The sequence below is a fragment of the Nelumbo nucifera genome, chromosome 7 (assembly GCF_055504915.1).
Source record: "Nelumbo nucifera cultivar China Antique chromosome 7, China Antique-T2T, whole genome shotgun sequence".
Lineage (NCBI taxonomy): Eukaryota > Viridiplantae > Streptophyta > Magnoliopsida > Proteales > Nelumbonaceae > Nelumbo > Nelumbo nucifera.
The window spans coordinates 33,164,302-33,190,357 of NC_142655.1; the positions used below are offsets into that span (position 1 = coordinate 33,164,302).

Consider the following 26,056-nt stretch of genomic DNA (forward strand, 5'->3'; position numbering starts at 1 on the left):
TTTCCAAGCCTATTTCAGCTTCTGAAATCAAAACAAGTACTGACCAACCATGGTTGCAAAATGTTCTTGTTCTCCCATTTTACCATCAACATACCACATCAAAAAAGTTCTATCAAAATTTTATGATTACCGTCCAGTTCATACTTGTGTGCCATGATGTATGTAAATGTTTTCAAGGACAACTATACCGAGATTCCATTATCTCTTCGTGAAAATGGAAGGAAACGTTTCAGAAAAGATTAATCTGATCATTGGCTCATAAGATGATTTTGCCTCAAGTTCATTTCCCTTTTCCAAGGTTTCTTTGTTCTATGTGAAATCTAATAATCCAAATTATCCAAATTACATTCTAATGTATTGAAGAACTTTGCAGCAACCATGAAGCAAATCTTGGGTTTCTTCGTCTCTTGGTGGGTGTTTGCCAATTTCAAGTACAACAACAACCGCAACTCCCACGGTCTAGCATGTTCAACGATCAGAAATATAAATGTTTTAATCAAATAGTACAGCAGGTTCCCACCTAGGCACCTGTGTCAACGACCACCTTTCTGCATCTTGAACCTAGAAACCGGTTTTGTAGGTCGTGAACAAGTTGACTGTGGAAAGGCAGACACCATTAGGGGATGTAGGTAGTGAGTAAACTATACATCACCATAAGATGAACGGAACTACCTGAGATGAAGTCACTGTCTGCTCAGCAGGCTTTGTTTGTGAATTATAAGCGTGCTCTATAATGGAGCCTGTAAAAGCCTACATATGACAGAAACACATGTAAAAGTCTATGTGATCAAGTGGAAATATTTTCAATCATATGACGAAAGGTAAATAGTAAGGTACAGAAGAATCATGCCTTGGAACTATCAAAGCTTGTTTTAGAACCAGAGAGTGAAGAAGTATCTCCAGACACCTGCCAGACAAAAAGCAGTAAGTAGCAGATGTCCTGATATTAGTGTCATGAATTACACCAAGGAGAAGACCAAGACTGGAAAGGAAGACGAGGCATGCCTTTTTATAATTAGCAGTCACTTCAGGATGACCAATAACTGTATCCTTAAAACCCTGCAAAACAGATAAATTTCATTGCCACACATTTCTAAATAATAACTCAGCTACCAATGTTAGGTTTTATAAAGGCTCCTAACAAATATCATCCTTGAGCAAGTTTGCCTGTTTTTACGACTGTACTAAAACATCAATATCAATGGGAAGCTAACTACTTATTTTCAAGACAACAAAATTTACATATCGGAAAAAGAAAAAAAAAGGCCAAGAATGACATGGACTGCATGGCAATAGTTGAATACCTCAATTGTAGAGACAGATGCTGCATGAATCTTCTCCTTTGATACAGATAATGGCTTCCCAAAAGCCTCAGACTTCTCCATATTATATGCTGAACTTTTCAAATTCAAAGATTCATTTAGATACAGACATACAAATAAGTTTAGTGATAAAAAGTTGATGACATGGTCACTCCAGGAGCTTATTAAAAAAACATGATCACTCTGGGAGAGCAAGTAGTCAATACTTGTCCTCCATTTTATTAACAGTTTACTTAAAATAGCCTTGTGATGCAAACAATGGCATGAATAAAAGAATTACTGAGTCATTTGAGATTGTCTATATTTCCTAACTTTTTCTCCTATACTAACCAATCACAATGTGGCAGATTTTCCATTATATGCATGGAAAGACCCCACACATGCGAGATCAACCAAGCTTGAACAGAGTAATTGGTTAATACAGGAAAATTTGTAGGAAATCCAGACTCAATTGAGATACATTAAGAGATTTAGTACCTAGTATATTGCCACTTATGCTGCTTGCACAATGACAAGTAATGAGTTCAATAACATAACACAACTTTTTTGGGTTATAACACATGACTACAAAAGGCTCTAAATGGGAAAAAAAAAGTGTATACAGATAATATATCATTCCTTACAAAATACACACAGTATCATTGAAGGTGCATACAGGTCTGTGTCAAAAAGAGATGTGTCCATGTCTATATATATATATATATATCATAGCCATCTCTCCATTTCATAGAGAGAACAAACAGAATAAATCGCAACAGAGAAGAGTAACATTACCAAAAATAAGTCCAGAATTATCATAACAATAAATATCCCAAAATAAAGAAAATTCTTCCCTGACACATCATCACTGCAAATATGCAAAATGGTATATGTGGCTGATGTTATACCACTGCATCCAATGAACGTAAAACTAATACTGTAACATAACCAAAAGCTTGAGCTACACAATGAAAGGTGAAATAGGTAGGAGTGATCATTTCGGCCTGGCCTGACACAGAAATTCTGGCATGCAAAAACAAATACCTTTGTTTTTGTTCAGGCATGCAAATTTCAGGGCCAGGCCTTGGCCAAATACTTCAAAAGCCCAGCCCGGGCTGGCCTGGCCCGCATATATTTAAAATATGTATTTTATACATAATGTGTATATATATATATATGTAATGATCTACAGTCAAGTTTGGTTTTTTAGAGGAGCTTTTCAGAAGGTGGACGATGTGTCAATGATTGGTGGGAAAATTGTTTTATCCAAATTGACTGAACTTGACATCTTTTATGTTGTTAGTGTGGTCAATCAATATATATGCATCAGCCAAGACTTCCTTGACATGGTTGAAAGAATACCATGTTACTTGAAGGAAACTCTTGGTAAGGGATTGTTATATGCCTCTCATGGTCATCTAAGGATTGAAGACCATATTAGTGCTGATTGGGCTGGATCTCTTCATGACAAAATCTAATTCTGAGTATTACACTTTGTTGGTAGGAAAAATCGATCCATAGAGGAGAAAGAAACAATCGATTGTAGCAAGATCAAGTCTAGAAATTGAGTATAGAACAATGGCTCATGGTGTCCCTAAATTACTGTGACTGAACTCTTCTAACAAAGTTGGGAGTTGCCTTTGATTGTCCCATGAAGTTGTTTTATGACAACCAAGCCACTATTAATACTACAAACAACCCTATTCAACATGATTGCACAAAGCATATAGAAGCCAGCAAGCATTTTTCTGTGAAACAGTGATTAGTAGAGATATGTTTGTCTACCTTTTGTGAAATCAAGTGACCAGCTAGCTGATCGTTTGCCAAAGGGATTGCCTCAATTGAAGTTGGAAGAGAATCTTTCCAAGCTAGGCATGAATAATATTTTTGTAGCTTAAGGGGCGGGTATCATTGTCTAATAACTTCTGATACTAAAGGTGGCCCACTTTTTATATGTTTTGTTTGATCATGTTAAACTGAATTGCGAGCTACGTTGATAGTCACTTGACTGTTTCAGTACAGATTCATGGGCCTCTCAAATTGCATGCCACTCTGTCAACAAGTTCTTCAACCATAGCAGTTCAAAAACACCATGGTCCATAGCCCTATCTTCAAGCTGCTTCTTAATGAGACAATATTTCCTATGACAAATGTACAATAACCAAAATAGAGCGTCTGTCATCTCTAGATCCAACTTAGTTGACATTAGTAGAGCATCTGTCGTCTCAAGTAAACCATTAAAAATAGTTATGTTAACCAGAAAACTAAGAGAGAATACAGAGGAAGTAAGAGAATGAAGAAATAGAAGAGGAAAATAGGGTAAAGAAAAACAGCAGAGTTCAGTCAACTCTATCAGCTGCCTAGATTTAGATGCCGTTTGGCAAGTCTTTTGAAAGATCTTCCAGAAGATCTGACAGCCAGAGGACAGTGTGAGCTTTTACATAAAGATCTTGGCAGCCCACAGACCATTTGGTTAGAGGTGGGTCTTTTCACACGTCTTTCCGTGCGAAGACAAGACTTGAGAAGGCCAAAAAGGCGAGAAGCTCCATTTCTAGCTTCCCGAAATAAGCTCAAATCAAGCTTCTCACGTCTTTTCGGGGCACGGTCTTTCAGCGGAAAGCTCTTCCTCCAACCAAACAGAGGAAGACAAAAATGCAAGCTACTGGGCTTCCGAAAAGCCAACAGCCCGTGCAGAAAGATGCACCAAACAAGGTCTTATTTTATTATATACCCATTTTATAAAAGTAAAAACACTGAACTACTACCACCTATATTAGCACTCTCCCTCAAACTAGAGCATAAATGTCATAAATCTCCAGCTTGATACAAATGTAACCCATCCTCGTGAAGACATCAACCAATTGATCTTCTGACTTGACATATGGAGCAACCATATCACCATTTGCTACTTTCTCCCTTACAAATGGCAGTCCACATCTATGTGTTTAGTCCCTTCATGATATTTCATGAAAGACTGGATTTTAAGATGTGTAGCAGCTTGGTTGTCACAAAATAATTGTATACACTTAAAAATAGGCACTCCAATCTCTTGAAGAAGATGCTTTAACCAAAACAACTTGCAAGTGGCCCTATACTCAGCCTCAGCACTATTTCTAGCAACCACTACTTACTTTTCCATGGAAGAAGATATCCACCAAAAAAGGTACAATACCTGTAGTTAACTTCCTATCCATTGAGGACCCTGCTCAATCTGCATTTAAGTATCCTTCCAGTGATATGTCTTCCCCTTTACAAGCTGGACTTAGAGAAAGCCTATGATTTAGTTGATTGGACTTTTCTGATTGAGATCATGAGACATTGTGGGTTCGGAGAGAGCTGGAGAAAATGGATTTGGGGGTGTTTGAGAACTTGTCAATATTCAGTATTAGTAAAAGGCACAGTTGTAGACTGCTTTCTAGCTGAACAAGGACTAAGACAAGGAGATCCTCTCTCCCCTTTTCTCATCACACTAATAGTGGATGTTCTGAGTAGAATCCTGTTGAGGGCAGATTTGAGAGGGCTAGTCAGAGACTAGAGAGTGGGAAGAGAAGGGGTACCAATTACCCATCTGTAATTTGCAGATGACACTATTCTCTTTTGTGAAGGAGAGAACTTGATTGGGTAAGGAATTTGAAACTCACGGAGCAGTTGTTTGAAAGATTGTCAAACTTAAGGATAAACTTTGAAAAAAGCTACCTAGCTGGGATAAACATGCAGGATGGGGAGATGGCAGAGTGTGTGCAAGCATTCTAGGCTGTAGTGTTGTGTCCTGGCCCCTAACATATTTGGAGTTACCTCTTGGAGCAAATCCAAAAGAAGAAGGTTTTTGGAATCCAGTGCTAGAAAAATTCTCTAGGAAGTTGGCTAGTTGGAAGAAGGATATTTGTCTCTAGATGGCAGAACAACTTTGATTAAAGCAACGCTAGCTAACTTACCTGTCTACTATAGTTCAGTCTTCAAAATTCCAGTGAGTGTGAACAAGAAATTGGAGGTGACAATGAGGGATTTCTTGTGGAAGCCAAGGGAGGAAAAGAGAGATCATAGAAGAAGATGGGCTTGCAGGGGATAAGAATGCAAGGGGCTTGGGATTAGGGAAAGTATAAAAAAGGAATATGGCATTGTTAGGAAAGTGGCTTTGGAGACTGCTTCAAGATGGGGATAAATTGTGGACAAAGGTGGTAGTAAGTATTCATGGGCTCTTGGATAATGGACGGGATGCTGGTGTGCTGCCTAGGGCAAACCGACCCCCACCTTGGAAAGCCATTAATGCAATCTTACCTCTCTTCCTTCCTTCCATCTATTACAACCCTTGTAATGGTAATAATATTAAATTCTGGGAACACATCTGGCTGGGAAACTCTCCTTTAAAGGACCAATTTCCCTCTCCTGTTGCCCTCTCAAGCTTTAAAAATGAGCCAGTTTCTAAGTTCCTTGTCCAATCTCCACCTTCACTCAATTGGGTTAAATGGGACTTGGGTTTCCGGAGGGGTATCCGAGACTCAGAACTTCAATGTCCTCTTAGCCTTTACAGTTATTGGAAGGAGTTTTCATTGAACCTCCAAGGCCTGATAGCCGAGTTTGGACTTGTACCCCATCAAGGTCCTTCTCATGTGCCTCCTTTAAAACACTTCTACAACCATCCTATAGTGGTATGCCTCCTTTTCTGGCGAAAGAGGTGTGCAAAGCTGTTCCACCTAGGGTTGCTGCCTTTTGTTGGGAAGTGGCTCATGGAAAGATCAATACTCTTGACCTACTCCAAAGAAAGAGGCCAAATTGGTGTTTATCCCCTCATTGATGTGTATTGTGTAAAGCCAATGGTGAGAGTTGCCTCCACCGTTTCATCTCTTGTTCTTCGTTACTTCTATTTGGGATTGATGCTTTTCTCTTTTTGGGTGCAGGTGGAATCCTCCGGTGGATGTTCAAAGCCTATTTGACACAACTACCTTTGGATGGACAACAAAGAGAGGAGAGGTTAATGTGGAACTGCATTAGAGCTGCCATTCTTTGGACTGTTTGGGAAGAAAGAAATGCAAGGGTCTTCTCAGAGAAAGAAAGGAACACAAGTGATATCTTTGAAACAGTCAAGGTTAAAGTGGTGCATTGGCTGAAATCATTGACAGCCTTCTCTCATGTGTCAACAAATGATCTAATAAGAAGTTGTAAGTAGCAAATTCTACAGCCCATAAGACAATTATCAATCACACTTGGTCACCTGGACCTTCGGGTATTGGAGGTATTTTTAGAGATGAGGAGGGTAAATTCATCGCTATGTTCTCTGGACCAGTTAGAGAATGAGACTCCCCAAAAGCAAGTGTTAGCAGTAGTGGAAGGCATTCAAAAGGCAAAGCAAATGAACATTCAAAAACTATTTGTGGAAGGAGACTCCAAATTGGTGATTAGCTTGTTACAAGATGGGGGGGGTCAGTGGCTTTTCAACAATGAAAGGAAGAAGATCAGGTGGCCAACCAGAGATGTGAAAATAGTTGGGTGGATTAAGATATCTGCTAATTCTGTAGCAGATGCCTTAGCTAAACAAGGGTGGAGAGAGGTTCATTCTTTTGGGCACAACTGTAAGGGATCTAATTGTAGGGGGAGAGATAAATTTAATGTATTATACCATCCTTTATCTTGATTAATAAAATGTTGAGTTATTAATCAAAAAATAACAGTTCATGGCCTAGAGCATCCTTTAAATACCTTATCACACTAACAACACCATCCCAGTTAGTAGTCGTAAGATTCTGCATGAACTGATTCAAACAGTCCTACATAAAGGAAATATTAGGTGTGGTAATGGGCATAATGATGAAGTAAATTATTTTTCCAACCAGTGAGTAGTTGACTTTCTATCCTTTGAGGAACTTGTCCAATTTGCTTTTGAGGATCCTTCCAATGACAAACCCTGGACAGCCACCCCAAAAACAAAACAAACCAGCCCCTTCATCATCTTAGAGTTACAATTTAAAACAAACCATTAATCAACCCTGCTCATTTTAGCTTTACGATTGAGCCTAAAACAGTAGTCTTCCATGTACACCTTGCTTGACCAAAAGCATCCGCCAAAGAAATTGTTGATCTTTGTACACAACATATTATTAGCTGTGTGTTCCTCATCAGCCACCTGAATTGCTTGATATCATTTCTGTAGAACCACATCTCATGACCCACTTGTTCAACCATTTTATCATTATTTTTATATCCCCTTCAATTACAAGTCTCTCCACCCCCATTTTTATTGGAGTGGTGGACTTCTTACAATCAATTCTTTTTGATCCATGGAATAAGAGAGGGAAGGTAGTGATGTACCAGGGTAGCAGTTTTGTAGTCTGTGATGGGAAGAAAGAAATGGGAGACTATTCAAAGATAAGATCCAAGACAGATGCAATCATTGGAAGCATCACTATGAAAGCCATTAATTGGATCAATGAAGTGGGGTTTTTAAAAGACTAGACCACTAATGAGATCATCTTTTGTTGGCATTAGTAGGCTAACTCCACAGTTTTTGAGTATGCAGCCATCTCCCAATGGAAACCACCATCAGCCCAATGGCTCAAACTTTGATTGATGTAGCAGAACCCAATCATCAAGGATAGGGAAGCCTTTAAAAATCATGATGGAAAAATTATTGCTCTATTCTTTGGACGAACAGGTTTTGAGAACTCAACAAAGACAAGGCACTAGTGGTGTTACAAGGGCTAAGGTTGGCGAAGGATCTGAACTATACAAACTTGCAAATCTAAGGGGACTCTAAAGTGGTAGTGGATTGGCTAAAGAATGAGGGTAAGGTTCCTTAGCAGTATAGAAATTTAATGACACGATAAAGGAACTTACAAGAAAGGGAAGTATTGTTATGACCTGGACCCAGATTGACTAATAGGTGGGGAAATGCATTGGCAAAACAAGGGGTAAATAGAGAGAACTGATTTTTGTAGGCAGAAGGAAATTCCTGATGTACACTGATTCTGTTTTAGCCATCCCAACCTCTGGAATGTAGCCAATTGTACTTTTTTTATAACTAGCCAATTGCACTATTATTTTCTAATTCTGATTTAACAAAATTTGTTGTTCAATATAAAAAAATTTAAAAAAAAAAACATGAAGGGAAAATCTATGATGTGGAAAAGATATGGTATGGGAAGAGTTTTGACCAATCAAAACCCACCTACGAATTTTGATAAATAACACCTAATTGGCTACCATGTTTATGATTCCAGTTGACTGGTCAGAAGTTTTTCAGATATCATATCTTTTCTATATCATAGTCGAACCCAAACATGAAACCATTTAGGGGTGCTCACAGTTCGGTTAACCAAACTGTAGGCTCTTTTTTGAAACCAAACTGGTCCCACCAGTTTTTGCAGTTCCCATAATCGATACCACCAGTTTGGTTCTTTTCAGTTTTCTATAATTATAATATATATTATAAATAAATATATATGTATAATATATTTATAATATGTTATATATTATAAATAGATAATTATAAATATATACATAATGCATATATACTTATATATAATATATAGATAATATATATTATATTTAAAAAATATATACAATATACATAAAACATATATACCATTTGATTTGATTAACTGCCAATTTTTTTCTAAATTAAACAAAAATCTAACCAACCGATTTTTCAAAAATACCAAACTGATCAGTTATGTTAACTGCACTTATGGTTTGGTTTTCTCAGTTCGGTTTGGTCTTTCAATTTTTCAGTTTTTTATGATCACCCCTAAAAACTTATGGTCTCTCTCTAAATGTCATACAGACCAAACCATACTAGACAAGCCCATCAAAAATTGACAAATAACATCAATCAATTCAAGAAACCAAAACAACAATTTTCTTGATTTTGCACTAATATCAAAATTTTCATCCAATCTCTTTGAAACATGTATTAAAAATCATCTTAAATCAAGCCCTTCCCAAAACAAATTCCATCCTTCTTTAGGTACTGTCTAACCATATGGCATGGTGACAATACCCATCAACAATGATAACATCAGCAGCTAAATAGTGTCACTCAGTTGAGTATGCTCTACTCTAATACCAAGTTGAGATTTAAACACAATAAAATCAATATTAAATTTAAGATAAGCTTAAAATGATGAGAAGACAATAGAATAGAGAGAAGATATGGGAAGGAAAAGAAGAGGGGAATGATAGAAGGCATAGTGAACCAGTCTTGGATTACAAGGCTAATCTATTAGCTTATATAATAATAATGTGTAAAACCTACATAAAATCCCTAACACTTCTATGTTATTACATAAGGTTTGAAATAAGATCAAATAACTAAAAATATGTCTTACAGAAGTTGTGCAGTGCATGTACAAAGAATGATTGTTCATACAAGAAATAGGCCCTAGAAACTAAGGAGTTGAACCAGATAGAACTTCAAGCACTACATACAAATACTCTAGATAATTTCCGCAATTATATATGATTGGCGTTTAGTAAAAGGCACCTATGCAATAAACCTATAACTTCCTGATTAAAAAAGGAAACAGAAATTTTTAGAAACTAAAAGTACAAAAGGTAAGACACTTTAAAGATCTAAAAAACCAACACCAAAATATGCCTTTTAAAATTCATTTTCAACATTTCTAATACTTTATTACTTCCATGATATAAGAAACACAAAGTCAGAAACTAAAATGAATGTTGAAATCTACAAGATCAGTATTTAAGAGATCCGAAAACAAAGTGAATTTTACAAGCTAAGAAAATAAGATGGTGAGATTATGGCAGATAGCACAGACTAAATTTCAATCCATGCCTTATCCCAACTATACGGGGTCAGATACACGAATCTTGTTTCGCCAATCTGTTCTATTTAAAGCCTTATACACTGTTAAATTATTAGTGCTTCAATCATTTCTTACTACTTCTACCAATGTCCTTTTTTGTCTACCCCGAGCTCTTCTACAGGTTCAATGTGTAACAAATCACCTCTTCTAACAGCACAGTTGGTGATCTTCTATGCACATGCCCATACCATCTCAGTCTACTCTCTCTCATTTTATCACTTATTGGAGCTACTCCTAGGTTCCTATAGATAACTTCATTCCTAATCCTATCCATTCTAGTCTTTTCCATTCATCCATCTTTTCATTCACATTTTCTGCCACATTTATTATCTGGGCATTTGTTCTTTGACTACCCAACACTCGACTCCATATAACATAACTTGCCTTACAATTGTTTTATTGAACTAGTAGAAATCTGCTGAATTAAAAAATATGAAAGAAAAGTGGTTTCTTGAAGAGAGAAGGAGAAGAAGAGAATAAGAGAAGTTGAAAAGAAAAGAGAGCAATGATATGGCCACCCCCTTCACTTATTATTTATACAAAAAATAATAGAACAGTACAAAGACAACTGTGCCTTATAGGGCGGCAAAACATAAAACAGCATATATAACACTCAAAAACATAGGGCTCGTTTGGCAAGTCTTTTTGAGAAGATCTTCTCATAGTTCTGACAATCAATAGACGCATTGAGCTTTTGACATAAGATCTGGGTAGCCCGAAGACCGTTTGGCAGACGCGCATCTTTCCGTGTGTCATTTCGGGTCTTTCCGCGTGAGATTAAAATGCGGAAGACGCGGAAAGCTTCATTTGGAGCTTCCCAAAATCAGCCCAAAATGGGATTCCTGCAGAAGACACAGCAAAGATCTTCCACATGCCAAATAGGAATAGACCGATTTTCGGTCTTCCCGGCTTGTAAGCAGCCAAAAGACCGCACGGAAAGATGCGCCAAACGGGGCCATAATAAAATTTGGAATCGCATAACTACTATGGTCCCCACCTCCTATCTAACAACTAACATAAAACATCTACTCAAAAAAGCATCATAAAACTGATTAATCTTCAACTCTCCCCCTCAAGTTGGGAGTAAATGTCACACATTCCCAACTTGCGTAGATCATGTTCAAGCTTGTTCTTTGCCACCCCTTTAATGAGAACATCAACCAGCTGCAACTCTAAAGAGATATAAGGCAAACAAACTTCTCCGGTTGTTACCCTTTCTCTTATAAAATGTCTATCAACTTCAATGTGTTTTGTCCTATCATGCTGAATTGGATTGTGGGCAATATTGATTGCAACCTGATTGTCACAGTATAACATCATAGGTTCCACTGCTTTTACCCCAATCTCACTCAAAAGAGATCTAACACAAAGAAGTTCTGAGACACCATGAGCCATGGATTATACTTAGCCTCTACACTTGACCTTGCCACAACCACTTGCTTCTTACTTTTCTAGGAGATCAAGTTTCCACCTACAAAGGTACACACTCCTGATGTAGACCTCCTGTCATCTAAGCATCCTGCCTAGTCTGCGTCTATATAGGATTCTAGCTTCAGATTCTCATGATTTGAGAAAAGAATGCCTCTTCCAGGGTGTTTTTTCAAATATGCAAGTATTCTCTCAATAGCTTCCCAGTGTTGAACCCGAGGTGCATGCATGTACCGACTCACAACACTGACAGCATAAGCAATATCTGGTCGTGTCATACACAAATATAGCAGTCAACCCACCATTCTTTGATATCTCCCCACATCCTTTACCAACTCACCATCCACACCATTAATTTTGTGATTTGGATCAATAGGAGTGTCTACTAGTTTGGTCCCCAACTTCCCAGTCTCCTACAGTAGGTCAAATACATACTCTCTGTGAAATGAAGATCCCATGCTTTGATCTTGCAACTTCAATCCCCAAGAAGTATTTGAGCACACCAAGATCTTTGATTTCAAATTCTTGCTGCAATGATTTTTTGAGATCATCAATCTCCTCCAGATCATTTCCTGTCACCACTATATCATCCACATACACAATCAGAATTAACACCAGAGCATCTCTCCTCTTCACAAAGAGGGTGTGATCAGACTGTGTCTGTGTGTATCCAAAACAGATGAGTACCCCTCTGAACCTGTCAAACCAAGTCCTACGTGACTGTTTCAATTCATACAGAGATTTTCGAAGTCTGCACACCTTTCCTTTACTAACATTTTCATAAAAGCCTATTGGAATGTCTATATATACCTCCTCCTATAAATCACCATTGAGGAAGGCATTTTTTACATCAAACTAGAACAAAGGCCATGAATAGGTGGCTACTAGAGATAAAAGGATACAAACTGAACTCATCTTAGCTACTGGTGCAAAGGTTTCTAGATAATCAACACCATAGGTCTGAGTATACCCTTTTGCCACCAACCTTGCCTTGTACCTCACCTTATGCTTCACTGTGAATACCCATCTACATCTGACTGTCTCCTTGTCTAAGGAGAGATCAACTATTTACCAAGTTTGGTTTTTGACCAAAGCATCCATCTCATCTTGCATGGTTATTTTCCACTCAAGTTTGGAGAGAGACTCAATAACATTCCTGGGTATAGACACAGAATCCAAGGAAGAAAAAAAAGAACGGTAGGAGGGTGACAAGGCATTGTAGGAAAGATGGTGTGAAATGCAGTGGGTTGTACACTTTCTCTTCTCCTTACGAAGTGTAATGGGAAGATCAAAGTCAATGGGATCAGCTGCAACAATGGTGTTAGGGATAGGAACATTATCATTAGAAAACATAACAGGCTCAAGAGGAATACCTGGAACTGTATCTGCCGAATCTAGAGTTTCAAAAGGACTAACAAAGAGTGGTGTGGGTTGAGGATGTGTGGAGTCAACCATCATCTACCAACACTGATATTTCTGTGAGGCTGCCCGTAGTGGCTCAGGTAATGAAACTGGAAGTGCAGGTGCTGGTTGAACTAATGTAGGTGCTAGCTAAACTGATGGAGGTGTTGGCTGAATTGATGGAAGCACCAAAGAAACAAGAAGAGAAACAAATTGTGAGTTCTCCTCCCCAAAACTCTCCCCCTAAGGAAAACCACTCGAGAAGAAGGTGGATTCAAAGAAAGTAACATCCATAGTGACAAATCAGCTCATCGTCACTGGGTCATAACAACAATACCCTTTTTGGTTCTGAGCATACCCAAGAAAAACACATTTCTTGGCCTTATGATCAAATTTCTTGCGATGAGGGCCAAGAATGTAAACAAAGGAAACACAACCAAAAACCCTCAGAGGTATATGAAATATCTCCCCATCTGGAAAAAGAAGACTAAATGGCACCTTAAACCCCAAAGTCCATGAAGGAACACGGTTAATCAAATGCATGGCTGTAAGAACTGCATCTCCCCATAACTGCACAGGAACTGAAGCACAACTCCTTGCCACCTCCACAATTTATCTGTTTTTCCTCTCAGCAAATCCATTCTACTGCGGTGTATATGCACAATTGCTCTGATGAACTATACCATGTTCTAAGAGATACATAGTTAGGTCCTTATCAAAGTACTCTTTGGCATTATCTGATCTAAAATCCTTAGTTCTCACTCCAAATTGTGTGAGAACCATCTGGTGGAACTGTCGTACCAAGTTAGGAACCCCATCACGTGATCTCATCAAATATATCCAATAATTTCGTGTATAGTCATCCACAAACAAGAGAAAGTAACGGAATCCTTCCATGGCAGGTATATGATAGATATGGCCCCCATACATCAGTGTGAACAATATCAAAAGCAAAAGTACTTCTTTTATTACTTGGTTTAAAAGACTGTCTACAATACTTTCCTAACTGACAACTCTCACACTCCAAAGTAAATAACTGAACAGACTCAAACAACTTTGGGAAAAAACATTTCAAAGAACTAAAAGAAAGATGTCCCAAGCAATTGTGCCAAAGAATAATCTGGTTCACTAACTCTGATCCGCTACTATTGCTGTTGCTAACACGATGACCCTGATGTCTCAGAATCACAACCAAAAGGTAGACTCCATTCACTTCATAACCACTCCCAATCATCTTCTTTGACTCCAGATCTTGCAAAACACAATTACCAGGAAGAAAGGTCACGGAACAATTCAAATTTTTTGTCAAAAAACTAACAAAATTACTTTGCAATCTTTACACATCATTCGTTCTATTCTCCTTGTAAGGAATTTGACCCACTTATAAATGTTAAGTGTTCATCATCCTTTTGGAAAAAGGTGTTTAAAATTACCATATCATAAGCTACTACAAAATTAATATTGCACCTCATTCATTGCTCTCCCCAAACCCAAATCCTCCATGCACCGTATCGTATCCTATACTTCTTTTCCCTAAATACCCATTTAAGTCTCCTCCCATAAAAATATTCTCTTCATTTGGAATTTCTTCAATTAATCCTTCTAAGTTTTCCCAAAATTGTCTTTCAATGTTTTCTTCTAGACCCACTTGAGGGGCAATAAGCATTAATTATGTTAATGATTTCCTCACCTAAAAGAAGTCTAATTAAAACTATTCTATCCCCAAATCTTTTAACATTTACAATTTCATTTTTTTAAATCCCTTTCAACTATTACCACTACACCAAATGAGCATCTACTAGTCCTTATCAAAGAGTTCACAGTTCAGGAACTTCATTTCATATCTCTAAAAAATTATAAAATATATAATATTCTCAAGAACTAAACTTCATCCAAAGACAACATAATATATTAGTTAAAACAAAAATTTTAGCTCAATATTAACACCAAATCTTGAACAACGGGAAATATGATCTGACAAATTATATTCTTCAAATAAACAAAGTACTAGCATTGACACATGCTTCTTATATAAGATAGAAAAGAATGTTTGACCAACTGACCTTTAGGGACATAATGAATCTTTGAATCTTCAAACTGCACTTTCAACTGTTAAGCAAACAATTTAATAAGTTCCCTAAGGGAATAGCATTTGTAACTAACAAGGGACATACAAACAATGATGCAATGAAATAAACCAAAAACAAAGTTGGAGTAACTTACAGGAGGGTGATCACTGGAATCTTGCTTCAAGAAATTTCCTCCTAAAGGCTCTTTTGTTGCAGTGGTTATAGGAGTTTTAACCTTCGACTGCAGTACTTGACTCCTTAACTGAGGCTCCAATTCAATCCATAATTGAAGTTAATTTAGCCATGATTCAACAAAATTTTGACTTATCCACAGTGAATGCCATTTTTTCCATACCACACAGACCAAAAGCCAACTGATTTCAAACATTACCTCTAAACTTTTGAAATGATCATCAAAAGATTCCTGATTAATTGAACACCCAAAATCAGTTTCAGCTTCCTCATCATCATCCTCATTGGCACTTTGAGCTGCAAGTTCTTCTTTCTCAAGTTCATCTAACCTAGACATTATTCGAGCATACTCTTCATCTTCAGCAACAAGTTTCACATTCTCTGCTTCAGATGAATCTGGTTTGGATAATCCTGTCAAAGAGAATGAAATTCTACTTTTATTATTTTATACAAACTTGGGACATTATTGCTGGCCAATCTTTAGCATATGTGAATATCCACATAAAATAAGGCCAAAGTTCAGCAACAAATGGCATCAATAGAAATATGCATGTCCTTGATGTAGATGCTACTTTGTCTAACATTTTCTGACAACACAACAGAACACTGTCCATTCTCACTAGAAAATTTTAAGTTGGTACTGAGGACTATCGTATTTTTTGATCAGTGAATATTCAGATTTATTAAATCAAAGTCAAAGATAGTACAACTTAGGGAGAGGCACGAGATGCTACCTCCCCTTTAAAGAGGGGAGATGGAAGAAACCATCAACCCTTTAGTTAAAGAACATAACAAAGGAAAAAGAAAATTACAATGAAGCCCAATACAATGAAACCTGAGTAGCCCCTTGTTTAGCAAGATAATCAGCCAAGGCATTAGCCGATCTACCCAACCACTGAACTCTAACTGTCATACCCCTTAATAGCCATTTAACCTTTTTTAAAATATCCTTAAAGTTCCAAATGACAGTACCGGGGTCAGCCAACCATCCTACTACCACCTTGGAGTCTCCTTCAATTATTAAGTTTTGCACTCCGAGTTGATAGGCAATCTGTACCCCCTGTGCCACAGCTAGGAATTCAGCCCTCACAGAGTCTCCTATTCCCACCAGTCCCGAAAAAAAGGCAATAATGTTGTGCTCTCATCTCTCAGTACACCACCAATCCCAGACGGTCCTGGGTTACCCTGACTACTTCCGTCAAAGTTCAGCTTAATAAAACCCTCCATCGGCGGAGTCCAAGTTACTTGGACTCTAGGCTTCGTAGAGGAAGTGACGGCAAGTGCAGACCAATTCCTCATTAAATCCTACTGAGGACTATCATATTGGCTATCATCAAGCATCTTAGCCACCCATAACGCTCCTTTAATTAGAATCTGCAGCATATAAATGTCAAGGCACTTTAGCTTGTCTGCAATGCTAGAGACTAACTCAAAATGATGGCCTTCAAAATGGGCCTACCGATGCAGAAATTTTTTTTTTTTTTGATGAATGCCTACAGATGCAGATTTTCACCATCTTATAAATAGACATTTTTCTCATAACTTTATAATGCCAACTCAATGGCTAAGGTGATACGATTGGGCTAATTTGTCCCAGAAAACCTTTTAGATGTGGTCCATCAATTGGAGACATTGGCTTGAGAAGAATAAGCAGCTTTGTATTGTATCTGTCATAGTCATAGATAATTAAGACAGAGAGAAGAAGAGATGAGAGAGAAGTTTTGAAAGAAATTTATCATTAGTATGGCAGCACCCACACTCTTCTTATATTAAGAGTTTTGAAAGGTAGAAAAGACATAACTGCTGTACACCAAAATAACTGAAGTATTAGAACACTCCCCCTCAGGTTGGGTTCTATATTTACCCAACTTAAATCCAAGAAAAAATCACCCTTTTCAACTTTCTCATAAATAGTGTCCGTTCATTTTTATATATTTGGTGTGAATAGATTGGAGGAAGGGGAATTTCAAGGAGGGAAGAGATGTGTTGAGAGAGGAGATTGCAAAGATGGTCAGTCAAGGGTTTTCAAAAGAAAAAGGAAGTATAGATTAAAGACTGTTTCAAAAGAGAAAGAAAAGGAATTCAAAGATGCAGTTGGAGAGAAGGGAAACTTAGATGGTAGAGAAGACGAATCAGCTGAGGAAGGTATAGTCATTGATGAAATGCATGAAACTTGGAGATCTATTAATTTGGAGACTGTGGTAACAACGGAGATGGTAATGAAAATTTTGTCTGTCCTTCATTGGTAGGGAGGAATTTGCAAGTTTTTAGCCAGGTAGAAAAACATCACATGTATTTGAAGGACAGGGAGAAATAATTGGAAATTGATTGGGGAGAATTCTTTGGCAAGATATGGTAAGACTCAGGAGAGACAGAATTCACTCAGGGAGGAAGTATGGCAGGGATGGTGAGGAAAAGGTGGATCAGATTTTTGAGAAAAATGTAGTCTTGGAACTTGAAAGGATAAATGATAAGGCAGGGGTTGTGCAAGGAGAAAAGAGGATACCTAACGCAGTCAGAAGATTCAAAAAGGAGAAGAATCAGAATGCAGTCCCAATGTCAAAAGTTTTCGCAAGGTTGAAGAGGGTTTATTTGGGATGGATCCTGATAAGAAGATGAAGAAATTGAAGAAGATTGTTAAGAAAAACAAAGAAGTTTCTCCCAAAGCTGCTGAAATAAATAGGTAAGAAGGTATTTTTCTGTTAGAGGGCTTTAGGGGTTTTAAGTGCAGTAAGGAAAAGTTTTTGTCAGGTCGAGCATAAGAGTGTTGTAAGGTTTGGAGGGTTGTAGAGCAAGGTTGTTTTTGGATTTGGTTTTTGAGAAGTGTTGGGTTCATAGTTGTCAAGGCGACGCCTAGGCGACAAAGCACCCTTGGAGTCTCGCCTCGCCTAATCACCAAGCAGTTTTCTATAGCGTGTTATAACAAACTTTTATATTCTTAATTTTTTGAGGTTATAATTATAAAATAGACATTTTTAAACTAAATTATCCATTTTGTGTGTTTATATACTAATTTCTTTTTGTTATTTTCTTATTTGTTAGGGTTTAATCAACACAAACATTGTTAAATGCTGTATTGAACCCTCAAAGACTTCAAAACCTGAACCAATAAGTAAGAAAGAACATAAAATGTTGTCCAATCAACACATTTTCTTTTTCTTTACTAATTTTGTGTTTTTATTTACTAATTTCTTTTCCTATAACAGAAATTAGTAATTTCTTTACTAATTTTATATACTAATTTCTTTTCTTCTTTTCCTATAACAGAAATAGGGGTTCAGCCCCTATATTTTTTGAATTTTCTTTTCTTTCTTCTTTTTCTTCTCATGAATATGTTGGAATATGTTGATTTTCTATACTTTAACATGAAGTCTATACTTTTCTTATGAAAATTATGGATATTTATTAAGCAAATATGATTATGGAACCTAGGGAACTACCCTATGATACATGTTTTTACTTAAAAAAAAAATCCATCGCCTAGGCGAATAGGTGCCCCCCTGTCGCCTAGCTTGGCGCCTTGAAAACTATGGTTGGGTTTGTGCTTTTTCTTTGAGTATGTTAGGGACTCTTGGGAGGGGCTGACTTTGGTTTTTAATCCTGGATTTTTTTTTCTTGTTTTTTTTTGTGGTAAATAAAAAATAAAATTTATTAAGAGAAGAAAGAAGTACATCTGATAGTGATGAGAAAGCTACAAAGGAAAGCAGAGCAAACATAAAGGATACATTGAAAAGAAAAAAAAGGAGAAAACCATAAACCAAACAAAGGGGAAACTATTAGGCCAACTCCAAAATGTTCCAAAACCCAGAACCAAGGTCTTCCTTTGTGATTCCTTCAAACTCTAGGAGAATGAGAACCCAGTGTTCTTTTGCCGCATAGAAGTGTGATATGCTCCCTTGTTCAAGACTTCATATCAAATATTGTTCTATTTCTTTCAATCCATAATTCCCAACAAACTGCAAAAGGAATGCAGCTCCAAGCGGTCTTTGCCTTGACATTTCCTTTTACCTTTGGCCATTTGGAGAAAATCTCTTCCATAGAATTGGGGACCACCCGCCAACCTTGAAGAGCCTAAAGAAGAAACCCCAAATGAACTTGGCGAAAAGTTACTTATAAGCAAATTAAAGACATTCTCCTCTGTTTTGAAAATGGTTTAATGTCAAAATGCTATCCAACAACACTAGCCAAGGAAAAGCTTCCACCCGTTGGGGGATAGGGTTTCCCCAGATGCCTTTCAAATCTGAAGTTTCTCCATTTGACCTTGACAAATACTTGTGGAACAATTTGACTGAGAATAGGCCATTTCTAGATTCTTTCCACCATCTTGAATCTTTCTTTCCACCTAAGGTTCAGTTGACTGTTGTTTTGCCAGAAGATCCACACACTCTTAAACTTCCTTTCCACCTTGATTGATCTCAAAATTCTCTGCAATAGAACTACTTTTCATACCCAACCTACACAAGCAAGGGCAAAGATCACACATCAAATATCACTGGGTTTTTCTTCTTTTGTGGAAGGTGATTCCTTTTCACCTATCTCTGTATTAACTTTCTCTTCTAGAATTTTTTTTATTTACCTTCCAAAAAAAAATTATGTTTGGTTCTGTCATGTTGAATTGGGTTATGGGCTATATTGATGGCAACTTTGTTGTTGCAATGTGATGACATAGAGGCTAAATTAGGAAAACCCAATTTAGCTAGTAGATGTTTTATCCACAAGATCTAAGCTACTCCAATTAGGGAAATGGGTCAGATCAGATTCGAATACGAGTATATCCAAATCCAATCAATAATACAAATTGTAGATCCTATCCGATTGGATCTCACAAACGTCAATTCGAATCTGAATCCATTAAGGATGTAAAATATCCGAATATGATCAATCTGATTTAATTTCTGGAAATTTTAATAAGTTATTAAAAGGAAAAACATAACAGTTTATATAAAGAAAAACCGAAAAAAAGCAAGTATTTTTTCACTATTTTCATCATATATATACATGTATTTTTACAAATAAATAAATAAATTACAAAAAATAATATAAACATATTTATAAATAAATAAATAAATAAACAACACATATATATAATCAAATCGGATTTTTTCAGATTGAATAGGAGATGATCCGAATTCAATCCAATTTTTAATCAGATCCTATTATTTGATCCCATCAGATCCGAATATCCGACAAGGGGATATCTGAATCCTACAAAATAGGATTGGATTCGAACTTGGATTGGATCATGATCCAATCCATTTGCACCCCTAATTCCAATGTTCCATGGCACACTACACCTTCACAGTTTACACTTGTTCTAGCCACTACACCAGTTCAGTGCAAGATCGACCCCGAAATTTCATATTTCAAAATCACCAAGAAATCGGTTCCCGGGTTGGGTTAGAAAATTTTAAAAATTCGGCCAGCCACTAAACCTGGACAGCCATGTGAAAAGTCATGCCATGGATCTATAGGCATGAGTTTAGGGAAATAGAAAGAGCATAAGACAGGAGTTAAACATTACACTCAATTGGATAAGAAGGATTGCAAATGGGATGGCTGATACTATAGCAAAACAAGGGGTATATAGGCAGCAATTGTTTTGAGCACAATTGTAATATATGTAACTTGTGGGGATTGATCTGGCATATTGTAATATCAAGATTTAGTACATCTTAATAAAATTTTCAGTTCTTTTGCTAATCAAAAAATAAAAAAAAAAAAAACTAATCACAATGGCACCTCTTGTGCCTGTTCTATACCATTTCCAATCCCTCCCTCCCTCTATAGATTTGTTTCTTGTTTCAGAATCAAAGAATAAATCAGAAGGTTCATTTACCTTGAAAAGAACTTATCCACCAGATAGCTTGACCAACTTTTAAGAATTCTATCAACTAGGTCTTTTTTTTATTCCAAAGTCCACCATCACCCTTTTGACTCCATTTCTTAATTTTCTGCTTCAATGTTGCCATTAGTTTCACCCCTTACTACTATTTTGACCATGGTTTTAAAAATGTTGTTGACCCAAGCAGCTGAACCGGTCACCTATCTGGTTCTGTTTTGCATCTGGCATGGATTTTCCAAAAAACTGCTGAATCAGTTAGTGAACAACTGACCCAAATGGTTCAACCACTATTTTTTACTTGAGCAATGGGTTCCTGGGTCATTTTATTTTAATCTTTTTTTTTAATTTTAAAAATGTCACAAGCTAAACCTTTGAATTGGATGATCAAACCATCTGACTTACAAATTGGTGAACAACAAAGCAATTCCAATTTCGAATCAATTTTCTAAACCTTGATTTGACTGATTTCAATTTCTTCTACCCCTTTCCCAACATTTTCATTTACCAGAGTTGGGGAGAAACCTCTGTCCTCGCACTTTCTCTTCCTTCTATTGATATATTCTACAATTCTTGTTTGTGCGCATACCTTGTTATGTGCCACAAATAGTTGCCCTTGCATCTGATTTCAGTTTTCTTCCCAATCAGATCTTTCCAAACCTTTGATCTCTCATCCAATCTCCAGTCAATGTCTCTTTTGCCATTGACAAAGATGAATACCTTTAAATTTAAATATTTTGACCTTTTCACTAATGCCCTTACAATTTTCTAGAATGGCATCCTTGCCCTTCATCTCCTTTGACTCTCCCTCTCCCTATGCTCCCTCTGCTCAGCCCCATTTTACACCTATGAAACCCTGAATGCATTTCCCACCTATTATCCTTTGCCTTTCAGCCTCCTTAGTCTTTTCACTCCTAACGAAACACAACAACCCACAGCAATCCACAGTTAAAATCTTTCCCCTGCATATAAGAGATTAAGCACCGTAGGATTAAGCTAGGGTTCTCTATCTCTACCAGAGCTTTAAAATGACTTTGTAGTTGACTAGGTCAATTAGTTGATGCTTAGTTGTCCTAGGCAACCACATCATGAGTACCCAAAGACTAGTTAGTAGTGATGCAATTGGTCTGGTCCTCAACTAGCTGGTTAGTCAACTAATCTACACTTTGATAACACTAGTAAAACTTAAATTTGATAGATGTACTATTTGAAACCTAGGGCCTCCAGGTATGGGGGATTGTAGAAATGCCATTGGAGACGTTATTATGATTGATTTTCTCAGAGTTGATTGGCCAAGGAGACTCAACCAGGGCTCAACTGGAAGTGGTGCTACAAGGTCTTAAACTGGGCTGAACTGAAAGGGGATTCAAGGGTGGTTATCAACTGGATCAAGGCACATGGCAACATAGACAAAACGACTGTCAAGGGAACTAGCAGCTGAAATCAAATGGACCAAAAGGTCAGCAAACAGTTTGATAACACTTTGGCTAGGCAAGGTTTTAAGAGACCCCACTTCTATTGGGGAACAACTTTGGAGGAATTTGGTAACTGATTGTTAGAGGAAGGAAACTATGTGTAAGGCATTGGAACTTCCAGATGTTCAAGCATACTTACTCTCTACCATGTGCATAATATTTTCCACATATATAAAGGTACAGTTACCATTCAAACAAACATTCTGGTGTCACTTTGCAAACACACAAGTTTTATAAACCTTGAAAAAGCAGGTTTCTACCTGATTTAGGCATCTTTTCTGCAGGATTTTCTTCAACATAGTCCTCCCTTATTTCAACGAGACCTTCCTGTTATAAGAATAAAACAAAAATATAGACAGACAATCCAAGTAATATTAAGTGGAACCCAAAAATGTTTAGAACAATATTGGTTATCTCAAAAACATCCCAGTCCCATAAACAACAGACCTGCAACTTCAGTAATGAACATCCAATTAATTAATACCTAACGTTGCTTTAATTAAAAGGAACTGCTTCTGCCACTACCACAAAGCAACATACCAAATAAACACAATGAACAATTATAAACTGCATCTACGACAGCATTAGTCAGAAATTAGTTATAACCAACTGGAGGCACATGTCATGGATAAATATGGACAGCTTTCGCCAAATTTAGATAGGTCAAGTTGCATTTCACACTTGAGAACCTTTCAGGTTGAGCCTCTGCCTTTCCCTTTACATCTCTCAGAGTACCCCTCAAGAATGTATATTTTCACTTCAAGCCTAGGTAGGATACAGATATTTACAGACTTGGGCAAGTTAGCACATCCAAAATGTTTAATGTTGCCACTAAACCTGTTTCTATTTAGATCAGAAACGTGTGTGTGTGTGTGTGTGATGTCGTTAAGAAAACTAATATGTAGAATTTCAGAATCTCTAGAAAGAAGATTATAAAAAAAAAAATGTAAGTTATCACCTTTTTATAAGAAACCATGCATATCCAGAGGAAGGAAAGGCAAAACCCAGATTACATAATTAATATAACAATAAACAAAATGAGGAACTCACAGCAGCTTCAGCAGCTGTAGCATCAAAAAATGAAGCCTCAGCTTTAAGGTCCATCAAGTTGGCCTTGAGGGACTCAACTTGGGACTCCAAAAACTTTCCTCTCCTCTGTAGAATCTCTATAGTTTGTTTGCAAGTCCGTTCAGCATAATACCCTTCTCCTAAAAGAACCTGCAATCATATGAAAAGTATGCAACATGATAGGCATGAAATTGTTGAGGAAAAATACCAAGTGCAGTGAGTATATAAAATTATCAGCTAGAGGAAGTTTTATTAACATGTACAAGGTTCACTGACCTACTAGATACTAGATAATCAATGATTATGTTAGTCTGGAATCACTCTTGGAATGCTAACACTATTGATCAAATCATTTTTTGGGGGTCAACTTTACCTCTCCATTAAACTCCTAGAAATTTAACAGAACCAGAAAGCATCCACTGGTGAAATCTCACCAAACTTGGAAAATCACTAAAAGGCAGATAAAAAAGAAACCAAAAACCATAAAAAGAATAATAGTTGAAATAATCATTGAATATTAAATTACCAGGAATTCATTGCTGTGAACCAGACGACCAGGAAAGAATGCTGCTTTCCCAAAGGGAACCTGCATATTATCAAAGGAACAATCAATTGAGACGAGGAACAACATAAAAATTTTGAAAACATAAAAAAAGTATGCATATGAGAAGAGTGTTCATTCTGTATCATCTCTTGCCATGACATCATGGAAGAGTTCATCGGGAAGTTTCTGGACAAGATTGACAAGATTGATGTTGTCAGAGATGAAGCTGTGAAGATGCTCCAGCTCTTTCTGCCGGTCTGCAATTGCATCTTGTACTCGCTTCGCAGCCTTCTGGGCTTCTTCAACTGGGAAAATGGACGAAAGGGACGTTATTGTTCCCTTTACCCCTTCCTCCATGACCATAAACACCAACCAACAAGATGAGTCTGTGTTAGAGCGTTTGACTATTGACAAAAGAGACGTTATAGCATCTTGAACTTGCTTTGCAGTCTTGCCGTGACTGATCAGGGGTTGTGCAATTGAAATGAAAGTTCATAGCAAAGTTAACCTGATCCACAAGTTACAAGCATCATCTCTGTTCTCCTAGGTGAATTTAAAATCTTGAACACAAAATAGATGAAAAAAAGGATGGACCAGAGCAACAAGGTAAAGGAGAGATAGCAAGAGAGACAACTACAGCCTTTCTAAGCTTTTGATAGACATAGAGAACTGCTTCCAGCTCATCATGGTGTAAATGACAAGGATTCTTACCTCAAAAAACACAAAAATAAACAAGGAAATCAGTAACTTCTATTAGTATAAAATATCAGTAACCAGAATAAATATAAACAAATCAACAACTACCGAGGAAATAAATATAAACACAGCCGACCTAAAAAAAACAAAAGAGTTAAGGAAACAAAATTGAACTTAACAAATGTTAAAAGAAAAAAGATTCATTCTTCACTGCTACTTCTGCTTCCTTATATCGATTTTCCTCTGTTCTTCTCCCTTAAGAAAATGTTTACCTTTTGTATTAAAAATAAATTAAACAATTACAACTGAAATAGATGCATTTTAGAAACTTCATCAATTTCCTGGCCCAGGAGAACAAATAACGGTAATAAAGAAAAAAAAAATCATTGAATGCTACCCTGTAACTAATAATAGAAATGAAGATGACCTTCAAGCAATTAGCCTCAATCCTATCCATACACCTCTATCATTCTATCCTGATCCTAGAGAAAAAAAAAATTGAAAATCAATAAACCCCTATAAGTAGTCTTTTACTGGCAAGGAAGGAGACACAATATATATAAACAAATTAAACTAGTCAAGCAAAAATAAATTCAATCGAGAACACAAAAACACGAACCTCCAATAGGAAGAATCAAGAAAAAACAAGAATAACAATAGAAAAATACCAACCTCTCATGGTAAACCAGTGCAGTACCGCAGAATAACAAACCTAGGAACTGAAACCCCAACAACAACACGAGAGAGAGAGAGAGTATGTGCGTTTGTAGCGTGCAAGAAGGGGAAAAGGTGGATAAAGAAAGAGGAGGAAGAGGAGAGAATGGATGAAAAGAAGAGGGGAGGGAAAACGGCAGTGTCGCAGTGAGCTGGCTCGCTGGCTCTCCTCCCCATTTTAGATTCAAAAAAAATTAATAATAATAATAATAAAAGAAATAAAAGGTGGGTTTTGTAAGCTGGGTCGGTTTTTTTTTTATTTTATCATTCTTTTTCATTTTTTTCTAAGTAAAAAATGACAAAAATTTTGAAACAATTAAAAGTTTAACAAAACATGCAATAAACCAACGGCTTACGAATACCCAGATAAAAGAGAAACCCGCGCCGAACACATGGTAAACCCACATGCGCCCAGAGGCACGTGGAACCTACGCTAGCAAAAGACATAGAGGAACACCAAGTGGAGTCAATAAAGCATTGCCCGCCAAGTGGTGACACCATCAATGCCAC

At 37.0% G+C, this 26,056-nt stretch overlaps 1 protein-coding gene across 12 annotated transcripts; it reads right to left on the reverse strand.

The window, feature by feature from the left end:
• Nucleotides 1-227: 227 nt before the first annotated feature.
• Nucleotides 228-25,721, reverse strand: LOC104598292 (Prefoldin chaperone subunit family protein). Of its 12 annotated transcripts, none has more exons than XR_016078733.1 (15): nt 25,505-25,644; nt 25,260-25,314; nt 24,774-24,842; nt 24,290-24,487; nt 24,119-24,178; nt 23,575-23,742; nt 22,785-22,851; nt 15,410-15,621; nt 15,173-15,280; nt 15,013-15,058; nt 1,305-1,398; nt 1,006-1,059; nt 851-907; nt 673-750; nt 228-596 (listed from the first exon to the last, which is right to left on the reverse strand). XR_016078733.1 is itself a non-coding variant. In XM_088892042.1 (15 exons), exons 2-15 carry the CDS (start codon nt 25,287-25,289, stop codon nt 534-536), a joined length of 1,299 nt encoding a protein of 432 aa, XP_088748168.1. In that variant the 5' UTR covers nt 25,290-25,314; nt 25,505-25,644; the 3' UTR covers nt 228-533. The 12 variants fall into 12 exon arrangements, 11 of the variants coding, with proteins under 11 accessions (XP_088748168.1, XP_088748171.1, XP_010258588.1 ...); XM_088892042.1 differs by having other exon boundaries at nt 1,305-1,393; XM_088892045.1 differs by having other exon boundaries at nt 1,305-1,393; nt 24,290-24,644; nt 25,505-25,600.
• Between the last annotated feature and the right edge of the window lie 335 nt (nt 25,722-26,056).

What these genes read in the sequence shown, in the direction of transcription:
- LOC104598292 (XM_088892042.1), bottom strand. Translation starts at nt 25,289, where the DNA reads ATGGATAGGATTGAGGCTAATTGCTTGAAG. An exon ending in TTGAGGCTAATTGCTTGAAG is followed by an intron (nt 24,843 to 25,259) that starts GTCATCTTCATT and finishes TTTTGAGGTAAG; the next exon opens with AATCCTTGTCATTTACACCA. An exon ending in AGAAAAGATGCCTAAATCAG is followed by an intron (nt 15,622 to 22,784) that starts GTAGAAACCTGC and finishes TCTCTTTGACAG; the next exon opens with GATTATCCAAACCAGATTCA.